This window comes from Aureobasidium melanogenum (genome assembly GCF_000721775.1).
Source record: "Aureobasidium melanogenum CBS 110374 unplaced genomic scaffold scaffold_3, whole genome shotgun sequence".
Lineage (NCBI taxonomy): Eukaryota > Fungi > Ascomycota > Dothideomycetes > Dothideales > Saccotheciaceae > Aureobasidium > Aureobasidium melanogenum.
This window is the reverse complement of record NW_024470055.1, coordinates 457,045-472,214: the sequence shown is the minus strand read 5'-3', so window position 1 is coordinate 472,214 and position 15,170 is coordinate 457,045. Positions and strand designations below refer to the sequence as shown.

The 15,170-nt window shown below is 50.0% G+C and overlaps 6 protein-coding genes across 6 annotated transcripts; 2 read left to right on the top strand and 4 right to left on the bottom strand.

The window, feature by feature from the left end:
* Positions 1-37: 37 nt before the first annotated feature.
* Positions 38-642, bottom strand: M437DRAFT_63282 (RNA-binding domain-containing protein; the record flags this gene model as incomplete). The annotated part of the gene is made up of 2 exons (XM_041024224.1): positions 38-271; positions 334-642. The coding sequence occupies 2 exons, from the start codon at positions 640-642 to the stop codon at positions 38-40; spliced, it is 543 nt and encodes a 180-aa protein (XP_040882755.1).
* Positions 643-2,148: 1,506 nt separating this feature from the next.
* On the top strand, positions 2,149-2,786 carry M437DRAFT_63281 (uncharacterized protein; the record flags this gene model as incomplete). Its single annotated transcript, XM_041024223.1, has 2 exons — positions 2,149-2,360; positions 2,420-2,786. 2 exons carry the CDS (start codon positions 2,149-2,151, stop codon positions 2,784-2,786), a joined length of 579 nt encoding a protein of 192 aa, XP_040882754.1.
* Positions 2,787-3,121: 335 nt separating this feature from the next.
* M437DRAFT_40354 (uncharacterized protein) lies at positions 3,122-4,556 on the bottom strand (the record flags this gene model as incomplete). The annotated part of the gene is made up of 2 exons (XM_041020178.1): positions 3,122-4,341; positions 4,391-4,556. 2 exons carry the CDS (start codon positions 4,554-4,556, stop codon positions 3,122-3,124), a joined length of 1,386 nt encoding a protein of 461 aa, XP_040882753.1.
* Positions 4,557-5,554: 998 nt separating this feature from the next.
* M437DRAFT_72602 (uncharacterized protein) lies at positions 5,555-8,624 on the bottom strand (the record flags this gene model as incomplete). Its single annotated transcript, XM_041025884.1, has 4 exons — positions 5,555-5,911; positions 5,993-6,033; positions 6,297-6,387; positions 6,822-8,624. The coding sequence occupies 4 exons, from the start codon at positions 8,622-8,624 to the stop codon at positions 5,555-5,557; spliced, it is 2,292 nt and encodes a 763-aa protein (XP_040882752.1).
* Positions 8,625-9,998: 1,374 nt separating this feature from the next.
* Positions 9,999-12,119, top strand: M437DRAFT_81580 (dihydroxy-acid and 6-phosphogluconate dehydratase; the record flags this gene model as incomplete). The annotated part of the gene is made up of 8 exons (XM_041027585.1): positions 9,999-10,255; positions 10,306-10,313; positions 10,367-10,463; positions 10,512-10,647; positions 10,700-10,808; positions 10,855-11,352; positions 11,385-12,041; positions 12,097-12,119. The coding sequence occupies 8 exons, from the start codon at positions 9,999-10,001 to the stop codon at positions 12,117-12,119; spliced, it is 1,785 nt and encodes a 594-aa protein (XP_040882751.1).
* Positions 12,120-13,101: 982 nt separating this feature from the next.
* On the bottom strand, positions 13,102-13,476 carry M437DRAFT_9113 (uncharacterized protein; the record flags this gene model as incomplete). Its single annotated transcript, XM_041029068.1, has 1 exon — positions 13,102-13,476. A coding segment is annotated over one exon (375 nt), but the record flags the coding sequence as incomplete, so codon positions are not given.
* Positions 13,477-15,170: the final 1,694 nt, after the last annotated feature.

Genomic DNA, 15,170 nt, shown 5'->3' with positions numbered 1-15,170 from the left:
CCTGGACGCGCCGACGGCTCTGTTCTTGTTTCGATGTCTACTCGATATCATCATCTTCGCTGTCTCTGCGGGCGCCGGGACTTCTGCTTCTGTTTCTAGACTTTCCGCCGCGAGCAGGACCACCGCGCGACTGGTTGCTACTTTTAGTAGGAGGTGGGCGCACAAAGGCAAAGTCGACAGAGATGGTCTGGTCGAGCAACTTGGTTCCGTTTACTCCTTCGACAGCAGCCTTTGCCTCATCCAATGTGGGGAACTCGATCAAGACGTAGCCCTACTTCTGCATCAGTATCCTGTCCTGCTTCTTCTACACAATGCCATATTCCAGGAACACACCTTGACGTAACCGGTTCTGCGATCCAAGTTCATGTGTAGGTTCTTGATCTCGCCATAGTCGCCAAACAGCTCTTGCAGGTCCTCCTCGCTTGCCTCTTCGTGGACATTGGTGGCTATGACAATCCAGCCTTCGAGGGAGCGAACGGCCACAGCTCCGGTGGCAGTGCGTGTCTCGGGTCCAGTAGCAGCGCTGCGCTTAGCTTCAGGCGACTGGGATGGTGAGGGAGAGCGACCGTCGTCCTGTGGTTGTTGCTGTTCCTGCTCCTCTTGCTGGGGCTGCTGGTCGATGTCCATCTCGGTGTCGGCCATTGTTGCGAGGATGTGATCTGAAGAGTCCGTGTGTTGATTGAGATACAAGGTAGGTGATACTGAAGCTGAATACTGATCGCGTAACACGCGTCGAACGATACAAACAGTATACTGGGTTGATGAAAGAAAGGCTGAGTGATTAGGTAGCTTGTTATCTTACTACAAGCGCAAATGGTTGTCGCGTTGCGAGAGCTCACTGACGAATTGTCGGTCATCGGTTAATCTTTATCTCACGAGTCAGACGCTCCGCCTCACGTGATCTGGATGTTGTGCGTGTTGGCGGAGCGTCTGAGAGTTCGATGTAGCTCTCTCACCAACGAGGACTTTCAAAACACGGTTTTTGGATAGTCTTTTTGATCATAACAAAAAACACAGGGAGTTTCCCCCTTAGTTGTTTATACCAAAATATTTGCAATATCTGTATTATCTTCCTATATAGCTTAAATAAGCTCCCCTAGTGGTGCGCGATAGGTTATATCAAAAAGTGCTTTCCCTGAAGATTGTACATCTGGATAGAAGAAAAAAGAAAAAAGAAAAATAATCATGCCCCGGGCGCAATAATTTTTAAATAATTTTTACTCGACGAAAAGTCGCTGGAATTTGACAAAAAAAACTGGACTGACCTTGGGATCGTACGCGCCTACCATGGAAATTATTACCCGCTACATCTGCGATATTTCGTTGTATTGTGTTGTGGTTTGAAAGTTCTACCACCAGTTTCGCGACATCGAACCCTCAGACGCTCGAACGACGCTTCGCGTATTTCGTCCGTGCTCATCTGTCGCGAGTCAGGAGTGAGAGCGTCTGATTGATGAGATAAGTTAATCTCGGCCCGATATCCGAGCATCTGGCGTCCCCTGTCACCCTGATCTCGAATATATCTCCTGCTTCTCGACCATCGTCGTCGATTGAACGTTCAGTATGGTCATGTGAAGGTTGGAACATAAATGAACATAGCTTGTGATGATATCTGGCTGACTACAGGATATCTGTGACTCTTGGTGTGCAATTCTTGTACTGAAGCCTTGGTTGAACAAAATCCTTGCAATGGAGCACGCAAACCACCACGACGATGACTAAGATATCAAAACATACACCGAGCCATCGACGACGACGACGACGACGACGACGACTAGGTATGTACAGCCTCCACGATGCTGATCGTACCTCCATGTGGTTGATCACAAATCGATGGAAGTCATTGACAGACCACTTGTAGCTGGATAGGTGTCAAGCGTCGTTCTCCCACTTAGGATTCAGGCAGTTCACCGAAACAACATGGACTGACAGCTACACGATACTAGAACACTCTGCAAACAACCTTGGAGGAGTCTAGTGCTGTCGCTACTTTGCACCTCACACAAGGTTCGAGCTGTTCCCTTGTGCGAGCCTGGCAAATGATCATAGGCTGTTTGTAGATAACGCTGCAAATTATGTATGTATCACAAGCTATCTAAATTGCTCAGTGTCTCCTCACAAACATCTGCTTGTTTCACACTCAAAGCCATGTCTCTCGCAGCGGATTCTTACGACTCTACATTGGCCCTTCCTTGCGGCTGCACTGCAACTTATGACTTGGTACGGGCAGAAATGAAAAGAGTACTCAAACCAAAAGAGCGATTGGAATATCGTGGCATCACAATATCGGCAATGACTGGGTTGAAGTTCGACAAGCCCTTTGGCATTAATATCGCTGAAGAACTGATCACTGCCGACTTGTACGACCGACGCGCTGTATCATCCGACGATCCTGACAATTGCTATCTTTTCTCTCAAGTGGCCGTGGCAAGACGGCTAGATACAACTCGGAATACTTCCAGAGCATTCGTGATATGCAAGAGACGGAGGAGTTGAAGGCTGCTCGCGCTGCCTATGTCCCCAAAACCATGGAGGAATTACACAATCAATACTTAAACTTCCAAATTCCCTCGGCACCCGAAGATCTGGCATTTGTTGAAGCGCAGCTGAGAGCGATGGCTATTGATAGTATTGCATGGTGGACTGAGTTCGTTAGAACTCAATCACCCGAGGACCAGCAACAATGTGGCCTTCGCAAGAATCGAACCGAGGTCTCAGAAGACGAAGCTGCAGAGCACCATTGCAAGGAGAGGGAGTCGGCCGATGCCCGAAAGTGTCAAACATAAACCTTTGTACGTAAGAAGAAAGCAAGTCTGTTCGTCATATATTCAGAAAGAAATACCAATTATCGCCAGACTTACAATTGAAGAGGACGCTATCTATGCTGATTGCTTCCTGTCCGGAATCATTGCTTTCAGCTTTCAGAGGTACGACAACGAGACGCTGTTAGTGATATTGGCTCTCTCAAATCATCGTTTCCCATCGCCAAGCAAAGAGAGCAACACTTAGCTGCTGAGCAGTCGCTTTCTGTCGAGACCATTCTAGGGCGCTGCTTTTGGCCCACCTTTGTTTCTCATCCATATCATAAAGGGTTTCGAAGACGCAGTTCAAGCATTGAGCCCTACCCCTGTGCATCAATCACATCGTCGGGGCCCCGAACGACGCCAGTAACGTTTGCCTCGACGGGGGCCAGGTAAGTTTCGCCACCTTTGTCTGGAGTAAAGGCATACCTGGGCATTTGGGCCATCTTTTCTTCAGGAGACACTTCTTGATCAGAATAGACGAGACGGGTGGCCTTCTTGGACTTCTTGCTGCCTCCTTCGGCTTCCTTTTCCGGAGCTGGAGTAGGCGTTGGCTGTTGTGACGGAACTGACTTTGCAGATTGCTGCGCTGCAGCGCCCGAGATGAGTTCATCCACGCTTGTTGCGTTAGCACCAGACTCTTGTGGAGGAGCAACAGGACCACCCATGTTTCCACTGTGCATTTCGGCGAGTTGCTCCCGGCTAACATGAGGAGCGTTGAAAGTAGGGCGCTGCGGTAGGCCTGGAGCTGATGGAAGGCTATTCTGACGCGTCGGCAAGTCCTGTGAAGGTGGACTCATGGGCGGAGCATGGCGGGAGTTTTGGTATTGAGGTGGGCTTGCAGAGTGCGGCGGGTAGGCGTACTGAGCAGGAGGAGCAAAAGGCGCAGGAGGGCCTTGACCGCCATATGGCTGTGAGGGTGAATACGATGGCTGGGATCCGAACTGACCTGGCGGGAATGGCCCTGGAGGTGCTCCGTACGGCGGTTCGCCATAATTGAAGGGCGGGGGTTGTTGACCATACGCAGCTGGGGGTTGGCCATAGGGCTGGGGCGGGTAAGCGGTGGGAGGAGGGCTGGCGGCTTGTGGTGCCGAAGGAGGAGGGAAGCTTGACTGGAATTGAGGAGGAGTGGCGACGTCGGCCTTGTTGACGAGTAAGTACTCAGAAAAGCTGGGTGATATGACAGTCAAACTTACAGGAGTGTCGGGAGCGCTACCCAAGCCCGACTTCTCAGCTGCCTTTCTTGCCTTGTGCTCGGCCAAGCGTGCCTTCAACTCGGCTGGTGATTCGAGCTTCGGCTTCTTGGTACCTGCAGCTCCTTGAATGGTTGAACCAGGAGCAGGATTACCTGAAGCAGCGCGACGGTCGGCCTCGGCGGCGAAGAACTCGTGGCTGACTCGCTGGTTGTGTTGCTGCATGACATCGTCGGGAATGCCTTCCATACCAAAGATCTCAATATCGGGAGCGGAGCGGTTGGGCAGAGCATTTTCCACCGTAGTCAGATTCTCCTTGTGTACTTGGTTCATGTGAACAGACAAACCTGCCCCCAATCAGTACTGGCCACATGTCTGGCGTTTGGGTGAACATACCTCCAGCTGTGTTGAGTCTACGCCCGCATCTGTCGCACTTGTAATGCTTTGCCTTTTGATGTGAGATGAGAATCTTTAGATCATCAAAGTCGCGCTCGCAGTAGTAGCACCAAGGACGTGCGAGAACCTCCTCGATGTCGGGGTGACCGCGCTTCTTCTTGCCCATTGTGTCTGTGAGGTGGAGGGCACTGGGATGAAGATGAGAGAGGGTGGATATGTGATATGATTGAGAGAGCAGCTATCGATGACCGCGTTCAAGGAAGTGACGATGGTCGAAGCTGTGATCAACGGCATGTCCCGTCTCAAGCTCGCTGCGTTGCTTCCTTCTCCGCTCAGCACCAAAATTTCCTTCTGCTGCGCTTCACATGCATGGCATGCCATGTCAGTCATTCTAGATTTGAGGGTGCTGTCATTCGTTCGTCCATGCCTGTAGGCCTATGGTAAGTACATGTATCAGTAGCATACGCAACACCCCAAATCCAGCCACTTGCTCCATTACCAGGACAATGTCGAGGTCTTTCTGCTTCGGTGGGAAGAGCGGTCTGTCTGGTTCGCGTCTTGCGTCCAGCCAATGCCGTGGGTTGGTATAGGGGAGGTGGAAAGCCTTGTGCTTTCTGCTGAAACGTTGCAAGACCAAATCTTGGTTGCCTCATAGTTCATACTTTCACCGTCCTCGAGACATCTTCAGTGGGAAGTATGACTCCTTGTGTACCCACACTCCGACATGCATATATATGTTATCGTGCAATGTTTATAGCGCTATGTGTATACCACTCTATAAACTAATCAAGATCGCATCAACTGCTTATCGGAAATGTTGGAAGTGAATCATGAAGCACATTGATGATGGTCAAAACAGTGGCACATTTGAGAGAAGAAGAGAAAATCAATGGGGGTATCAACATGATCAAAATTTTTAAAACTTTTGCAGGTTGACGAAACGGATGGTAGAGAGACGGGCGAGGTCGAATTGAAGGAATGCTGCGCTGTGCTGTGTGTCGCCGTAAAGAAGAACGCAGTACCGCATGCGTATAAGCGCAACCATGAGTTACATTTCCATGGCCGTAGCCAGATCCTCAACGCCGGCCCAATCCCCAAAGCTTTTTTGAAGTTGCCTTGTTACACCATCTTTTTGTTCATCAACCGCTGTGAAGGGAGAGTAATTTACTCGTCATCCTCCTCCTGCTCGGCCTCAAGGGTGGACATGGCGATACGGTCCAAGTCACGCTGGCCGGACTGGGTGATGCGGCGGCCACCCTTCTCCTCGTCGATCTCAAGAACACCGATCTTCTCGAGGGACTGGCAGACCTTGCGGTCAACGGAGCCGGAGGCGTCAACGTGACGGCTGGGGCGGGAGCCGCGGTTCTTGGGGGAACCGTGGACCTTGCGCAGACGGCCAACACCGACGGTCTTGCGCATGTAGATGTGACGGGCGACGGCAGCGGCGCGGACGTAGTACCAGTCAACGTTCTGGGGAGGAAGCTCCTTGGCGGTACCAGTCTTGACAGTGTCGACCCAACCCTGATATCGGAAATTTGTTAGTTGGACTCTATGGGCCCCGATATTTCGCGGGATTCAGGTTGACCCAATAGGTGGACTCACGGGAACGGCGAGCTTTCCCTGTCTCTTCAAGAAGGAAGCGTCTATTGTATGTTAGCCGATGGCCCACAAAGTCAAGGAAGGAGGCAGAGGAAGTTGTCGCATGAGACATGGTATTCGTCGAGAATATTCGTAGCGATTGGCGCTTTCAGAACACAGTGCAATCTCCCAAGCGGCACATTGCTGGACGTTGAATGAACTATCCATTGTGTCTTGTCGGTGAAAGGCCTTCTGCAATGCGCGAAAAGAAAACGACTTCCATCTCTTATGCGAAAACTCCTCTGCAGCTCCAAGAGTGTAGACTAACAGTTCTGGATGAACTTGTCGGCGGGGACATCGCGAACGGAGACACCGGGCATTTTGGCGGTTGTGAAGGGGGTTGTCGACGGTGAAAAGGTCTGTAGGCGTGCGATAAAGTCGTCTCGAGCGGAAGAGAAGGTCAGGCGTCGTAGCGTTGTGATGATTTTGCGATCCTCGTGTGCCGACTTGCGGAGCTAGCCGTTCTGCCAAGACTTGCAACTTCCCTTCGCTTGCTGACTGACTTCTGCCTCTCCAGCTTTCACCAGCCGCAATGAAACAATCGAGCAAGTGGTCTATCCATTGGATGTGAGAGAAACATTCGAAAGAGAATTGAACCAGTCTTGTTCGACTGCCTCTTCATTAACAAAATGCTATGCTTGACTGTTGCAAAATGATCCTTCCCAGAAAAGTGTCCAAAGAGACCGTGGGCTAAACCAAGCCGCGACAACATCCTGTTCGCCTCCAACCACAACGAGAATAGAAAACACCTGCTGAGTATCTATGAAAGTGTTGGCCTTCTCTCCAAATTTACCATGTAACGCACAAAGAGCTCATTCACGAAATGCTCGTGCCTAATGCCTGGTGCTCTCTTTTCTGCGAATTCTTCCAGCGCATCTTGTAGTCTCCATCCCAACCTCTCTACCATGTAGCTGACCAAGAAGAAGCCAGTTCTGTTGAAGCCATAGTGACAGTGTACAGCTATCACAGCTCCTTCCGGTTCCTCTGGCTTCTTGAGCTGCTCTCGCAAAGTATCTATGAGAGATATGAATGCAGCGACCTCTTCCACAGTTGGCGGCAGTTTGCTGACCGTAGGGAACTTGTGGTACTCGATTCCACCTTCTTCGAGTCCTTTGGGATCGTAGACAGGACTTTCGTGACTAATGTCAACTACCATGCGGACACCATGCTTGATACCGCTTCTGGCACCCCATTTCTTGACGTACACACGTGGTGTATGTTCTTCGTCGATTTCGCGTAACGTCTTCTGTGCTCGAAAAATGCCAGCGATGGGCTCCGAAACAGGGTTGATGGCTTGCCACTTCTGGAGATTCTTCACGTCCCATTTGCCTTCAGTGCTCAGATGTTGCAGTTGCCAACCGAGAGACAATCGGTGATCGATGTGTGTGGCGGCAAAAGACTGAATCAAGCCTGAGAGGACGCGCACAGTCGAAGTCGCGTACAGCAAGGCATGAGAAGCAGGTTGCGGCAGTACTGTGGTCTTGAGAACGAACTTCGGCTTCTTTGTGAGATCTGGTGTCGCACTGTCTTGTCGACTTTCGGACGTCAGATCCTGGCCAGTTGCAGTGAACTCGGGGACGAAGCTTTTGCCATTTTCTTCGATTGGAGTGTTGTCGATGATGGCCATCTCACCAGCAGAACTAGGTAAGGCGTCGTCTGTGGTGACCGTTTGCTCTCTCGGTACTTGACGTCCTAGCCACTTAGCAATCAACTCAACATTCTCAGGCGGGGTAACATGATCCTGTTCTCCGCCAATGCAGAATGTGGGAATTCGGAGACCAGACCAGACAGCTTCTCCAGGCAATCCTCCGACGGGCTTATCGTTCTCGTATTTTGGCATGGACCCGAGGGCCATGGCCATGAAGACTTCGGATTTGCTTTGCTCGTTGAAACGTAGTTGCAGTCGTTTGGTCTCTGCGTCTGCGTCTTTGCCAGCATAGCGAGAAACACTGGCGCTCTCAGCACCTCCTCGTCTGTCCCACCAGCGGAAGACTTCGAATAGAGGAATGGGCATGTAACGCATGTGCTGTAGACGCGCCACTTGGCTCGCAGTCAGGGTCTCAGCGCGAGGGCAGATAGCGATGAAACCAATGATGTGCTCTGAGATGAGACGAGACAATGGCGATGTTGATGATGCTAGCAGTGTCGAAAGGGAACATCCCATGCTGTGACCTATCAGAACAACTTTCTGACCATTTTCAGCGTCTCTATGTTGGGTGATGGCTTCGGCGATCAAGGCAGCCAAAGCTTCTGACTTGTATGCTTCTCGTGTTTCAGGGAGAAAGTCAGACAAGCCACATCCAGGAAGGTCGATAGCAAGACATGGCGCGGCGTTGATCAGCCCGGTCAAGAGCGGTGCGAACTGAGCAGCACTTCCTCCAAGACCATGAACAAACACCAGAAGCGGGAGTGGCGTAGGCTTAGTCGGGAGCTTGTCGGCCTGTGGGTGAGGATGATAGAAAGTCCTTATTGATGGGTATACAAATCCAGCGGCAGTGTAAGATCTTTGAGAAGAATGTTTTCTCAATAATCCAGGATCAGAAGCTGAGGAATCTAACGGCTCGTATAAGTCTGCTGCTTGTTCGAATTCTTTCATAGTAAAGCCAGGAAGCAATGAACCAGATAGAAAAATAAAACGAGACGGAGGAAAAGTAGAGGTGCATCGAAATGATTGCGGTTATGTATAGCCAACTCACCTTTGGCATTAACATCACGTTTTGCACTAACGAGTCGAGACAGGTAATATGCTGACGCAGTTGCGAACACTATGGTGCCCCCCAGGACCACGAGGGCAGTCATCTGCTTCCGACGCGCTGACAGGACTGGGTCCCGAAACCTTGTCGAAAAGTATGGTTATGCGGTTTGGGGAGCGAGGATATGTTTTCGGTGTGAAGCGAGATGAAGCGATGACGCAGAGGTCGAAGATTTTGGTCGACGCGAGGAAAATCGCAAGGCAGACGGATGTTTCTGGATCGATGCACGACGTACAAAGGCGCAACGACTGTTTCAGCTGATTCAGTTAGCACTAGTGTGTTGTCTTTGAAGACAGTGTTGAACGAACAGGTTCAAAGCGATGCGATACAGGTAGGATTGGCATGGAAGATGCGACCAATGAATGCGCGGAGTCAGAAATGTGGGCGGAATTACTGGTCGACCACCCTTCTTTCTTTAGTATCACGACAAATACCAAGTATCACGGCCGTTATGTTACTCTCTTTCTAGAACACATCACACCGATGCTGTTTCCATGTCCCCGGATAGAGCGTGGTCAATTCTGAGTGGTGGTATCGATTTGGCAGCTCATTGGACCGCGAGAAGACCGGCTCTGACAGATCCTCCCTAGACACATCGGTATGGACATCCGTCAACCTTATATGCACGTGTACCAATTCTGGAGCGTCTGTGACCAGGTTAGTCCTGACTCGGATCTGCTTAAATCTCTCAAGGCTCAAAAAACAGGATGAGCTGTTCTTTCAGGTACCCTCGATGTCCCCAGCCTTCTCAGCCCTGCTCTCCATCAATTGCACCACACGAGTAACTAATGTGCAGTCTGACCGCGTGTTCTGCCCACGGCTATGCCGTATGCATATTTCGCCAGCAGATCTGATGATACTGAGGAATTTGAATCAATATCGCTGTAATCTGCATCATATCCCGACGTGAACGATTGTTCGGAAGGCTTTCAAGAGGCTTGAGACTGACAGAAGAGCCTCATCTCCTTGCTTCGGTGGAAAGCTTCACCGAGTGCCCTCGGATGCCAACCGAGCGGCCGTCTTCGGCTTTGGACTGTGGGGTGCGCGGGGCATGACGAGAGGTGAGAAGGCCGACGATCCACTTGACGAATGAGACTTGAGAAAAAGGTCAAAATAACAACTACACTCCCTTCGACACGGAGTCATTCTTTCCATTGTTTGCTACAAGATTGAAATCTTGCATCTTGTAGGTTCCGAGCATCCAACAAACACTAGCCATGGATCCCGAGAATCTCAAAGCACAATTTCAGCCAGAAGAACCACGTCTTTTGAGCTTTCCTCATCTTCCTGATGATGCTAAATATGAAGATGGCACGCCAATCCTGAACAAATACTCTTCAACTTTGACTAAAGGTCATGACTTTCCCGGAGCTCAGGCAATGCTGTACGCAGCAGGAGTGCCCAACGAGAAGATGATGAAGACGGCTCCTCAGATCGGAATTGCTTCTGTATGGTGGGAGGGCAATCCTTGCAAGTAGGTCATCCATTTGATCACAATTTGAAGATATACTGACAGCGATCAAGCAACCATTGTAGGCAACATTGAAGACGGACACAAAAACAGGGGAACTGACACAGGAATTAGTGCACGATCTTGGAAAGCTTGTGAAGCAAGCAGTAGAGAAGCAAGACATGATTGGGTGGCAGTACGGCACCATCGGAGTGTCAGACGGTATCACCATGTAAGTCAATATAGAATGCTATCTGGAAGCAAAGCTAATTTTGAACAGGGGCGGCGAAGGCATGCGCTTTTCTCTACAGACTCGAGAGATCATCGCAGACAGTATCGAGACCATCACATGTGCTCAATTCCACGATGCCAACATCTCGATTCCCGGATGCGACAAAAACATGCCAGGCGTTGTGGTAAGTTCAGAATCAGTCAGAAGGAGCTTCTCGAAACTAAGCTATGTCACAGATGGCAATGGCCAGACACAACAGGCCCTCTGTAATGATCTACGGTGGCACCATCAACCCTGGATATTCCAAGACACTAAGAAAGACGATCAACATCACAACATGTTACGGTATGTACTCAAGCTTGTAACGCCTTACCGTACTGACATCAAGCAGAGGCGCATGGAGCTTACAACTTCGACACACTCAAAAACCCAGACGACCCTTCAATCACCAAGGATGAAATCTTGACCGATATTGAGAGAAACGCATGTCCTGGTTCTGGAGCTTGTGGTGGTATGTTCACAGCAAACACTATGGCCATGGCAATCGAGACCCTCGGTCTCTCTCTTCCTGGATCTTCAAGCACGCCTGCCACTTCTCCAGCCAAGATGAGAGAGTGTCAGAAAGCAGCAGAGGCAATCAAAATTTGCATGGAGAAGAACATTCGTCCTCTTGACTTGCTAACTAAGAAGTCATTTGAGAATGCTCTGGTAATGATGATGGCACTCGGAGGCAGCACAAACGGTGTGCTTCATCTGCTTGCTATGGCTGGTACCGCAGGAGTGGATCTTACCCTCGATGATTTCCAGAGAGTGTCGAACCGCATTCCGTTCATCGCAAACATGGCACCTTCGGGCAAGTACTTGATGGCTGATCTCTACGACATCGGTGGTATTCCTCTGTCATGAAGCTACTCATTGCAGGGGGCCTTCTCGATGGCAGCGTTCCTACCATCACCGGCAAGACACTAGCCGAAAACGTCGCTTCATTCGACTCTCTCCCTCAAGGCCAGGAAATCATCCGCAGCCTCGACAACCCCATCAAACCCACCGGCCACATCGAGATCTTGCGCGGCAACCTCGCACCCGAAGGCGCCGTAGCAAAAATCACAGGCAAGGAAGGTATGAGCTTTACCGGCAAAGCTCGCGTCTTCAACAAAGAGCACGAACTCGATGATGCACTCAACAAAGGCCAAATTCCTCGTGGCGAAAACCTTGTCATTGTTGTTCGCTATGAAGGCCCTAAAGGTGGACCTGGTATGCCTGAGCAACTCAAGGCTAGTGCAGCTATCATGGGTGCTAAGCTCACGAATGTTGCTTTGATCACGGATGGCAGATACAGTGGTGCATCGCACGGCTTCATTGTCGGTCACATTTGCCCTGAAGCTGCTGTGGGAGGGCCCATAGCTATTGTTCGCGATGGCGATATGATTACTATCGATGCCACTAACAACACTCTGTCTATGGATGTGTCGGAAGAGGAGATTCAGCAGAGATTGAAGGAGTGGAAGAGACCTAGGTCAAATGTCACTCGTGGTGTGCTGGCCAAGTACCAGCGTCTGGTTGGCGATGCTAGTCATGGTAAGTTGTTCGCATCGTTGTAGTGGGATTTTGTACTAACATCATTGTCATCTAGGTGCCATGACAGATCTGTTCTAATAGTACATAGTATCTCAAGCAAACATATATACTGGATTATGGGTCATATGACAATGCTGCCTATCATTCGAACTGAAGACGATGGGACTGATGAACAGGAACAAAATGCGATGATAGTGAAACTGTACGATGCATATTGATTGGACGGACACAGATCTCGTGGTGCAAGTCATTTCCCATCAAATCTGACATGCATGCGCAATGCCGGCACAACAAGAGCAAGAAGAGATCAACCTATTATCGAGTAGAAGGCTGGAGTGGCGTCCGCCTCTTCAGGAAACAGGATCCCAAGAACCTGGCATCGGACATTTTGTTTCTCAGCCTCTTTTTGTCACATTGATTACTCTTGCAGGAACAAGGTGGAAGAAAGAGCTTTAACATATCTCTATATGGGTAAAGAGAAACTGTCTATATGATGAAGCGCGAATTTGTAAAGCAGATGCTAACGTAGCGAGTGATGTGGGTATCTAAAGCGAACATGCAATGCGAAAGACGTCTTGAACCAGAAGCGAGTGGCAGAAGATATCATGAAACCAGAAACAGAGACAAGCTGTCCATGCAAGAAAACGGGAAAAACAAAGGACCAATGGCCAACGAATGGGAAGAGAAGCGAGCGATGGATGGGTATCTTTGATCGAGAAACAGTGAAACATCCCAAAGTATGATGCAGAAATCGTGAGGAGCGAAAGTAGCAACCAAGAAAACCAGGAACTCCGGAACGGATGCAGATGCATATGCAGGGTCGGAAAATCCATGACGATTGCTGATGCGAGTATGCAGAAGAGTGTTGTGCGATGCTTTTCATCAATTTCCAAACCAGGGACGACAAAGAATTGATGAAACTTGTTCAGAGAGAAAGCGCGTATCCATAGTTAGAAAAGCCTTCAGCCATGGTGGCATAGTGTGGTGTCGGTGTGTGTTGATGAGACGAAGGCGTGTGCTGCTGAGGCGTCTGGCCTCTGGCGTGCATGTGCTGAGGTGCTATATCCGCCCACTTGCGGGCGCAGAGTCTTGAAGGCCATTTTTCTTCAACACCAAATTCAAGCATCTGGAAAAGGCTGTTAGAAACGTCATTGAGGTCATAGAGGCGATTACGACTTACCTTTGCACTGATGATGTCCCATTTGCACTTCTCCCAGTACTCGTACGCTTGTCTCAACGCCTCAATGTCGCGCTCCTCCCAATTTCGGAATTTCTGTCTCAGGCGAAGGTACCGCATCTGCAGTGTAGCAACGGTGATTGACTGGCCCAGTTGATTGCTGAAACGAGCAGCAATCTCCTTCCAGGGTAGGGCTTCGTCTTCTTTCAATGTTACAAGAAGACGCTCTTCGTCATTGAGGCACTCCAGCGATGGGGTACGCTTGCGGCGCTTGGAATTTGAACGGAGCATGGCTTCTTCATCTTCTTGATCTTGACGGCGTTTTGAAACAAGGCCAGCAGGGTTGGGAGCGATGGACGGGTAGTGGCGTTGTGTGTCTGCTGAGCTGCGCCTCTGTGGTGGGCTTGGGGTAGCGAACTCTGCTGCAGGAGTTTGATAAGTTTCCGCAAGAGTACCAGTTGTAGCTGGGACCATTTGAGTCTCAGTCATGGGAAAGCGAATGCCCAGTGGATTTTCAGGCCATGGTATCTCGTTGAGCGAGGGTCCGAATGTGCTGGGGCTGCTGCGAGGTCTCTCGATCAGGCTGTTGTTTGTATGGCTTGGTGGAAGAATGGCTAGATCATTGTATGTCGGTGGTGTTGGCCATTGAGCTGTGCTGGTAGCGAATCCAGTCATGTCATATTGATTGAATGAAGGAAACGGTGTCATGAACGGAGTGTTGTAGGTAAGCTGGAAGGATGAGCAGATATTCCTATGTGATAGACAACTGTTGAAACATACTGGCGTCGGTGCATACCATGCTGTTGGGTAGGCATCTGTACACACATTCTTCTCACTCGATGTTGTAGACTCGAAATGGTCCATGATGAGGATGATGAGTCGTTGTTGTTATGAATGGAAGTTTGATGGCTTGGAAGACTGAGCCGGGAAAAAACAACAGACTCTAGTCTTGAAGGATTTGAAGAGATACTTGAATGTTGGTGGATGATGCTGATGCAGTGGGTTGTACCTGCCTGAGTAACAATGGACGGGCATGTCGGTCATTTTGTAGGATCGGTGGCAGGCTTGACGTTAGCATGCCGAAAGACGACGGACTGAGCCTCCATGTCTGAGCCTCTGCTGAACTAATGGAGGTGAGATATTTTGAGAACACATCGATTCCAGGACAATGTCTCTGAAGGATCAATAGACTCTCTGTGCGGCTGTTGGGCGAGACACAAGGACCATTGACCTTTGCAGAGAATTGCTACAGTGAGGCACGCCGACTTTCCATACACGCCCAGTGCATAAGCGCGCCATGTATCTAAATTGAAAGTGGTGGACCTCCCATGGTAGCGGGACGTGCTCGGGAGCAACCGCAGCACGAAGCTCCTGGGCGCAAAGACACGCGCGCTGTCAGAAGTCATTGGTCGTCATGATCTGACATGGATACTGTACTCCGACCGGAGAGCTACGTAGGCTTATGCGTCGTCGTTTTGCAAACCTACTTCAAAGATTGTAGACTGGGATATGTTTCTTTCGTCGGAACATGGTGAGTGGTACAGTACTCGTCGACCTCTATCTCGATTTCGGAGGAGGACCTGGTAGTCCTTGGTACCGAAATAGAATTAGGTAAAAGGCTCTGCAAAATCCGGTTTGACTACATATCACTATAGTAGTCGAATAGGCTTCGTAGCGCGTTTACCCATCTCGCAGACATCCCGGACGCGATCGCATACGATGATGTGCGGCGGGAGAGAGATGAACTGGCGTGGGGTCTATGTTCGATTGGAGAACCAGACATCCCACCATAACACACATTTTGCAGTGTTCCAAGGCGAGTGATTGGTCTATTCACGAGTGAGCAGCATCCGGCTGATCGACCGACAGGTCATGGTAAGGTGTGTAGCAAGATATGGAGGTAAAAATAAACTGCATTATGCGGGGGCATTGCCGCTAATTAGTAGTGTATA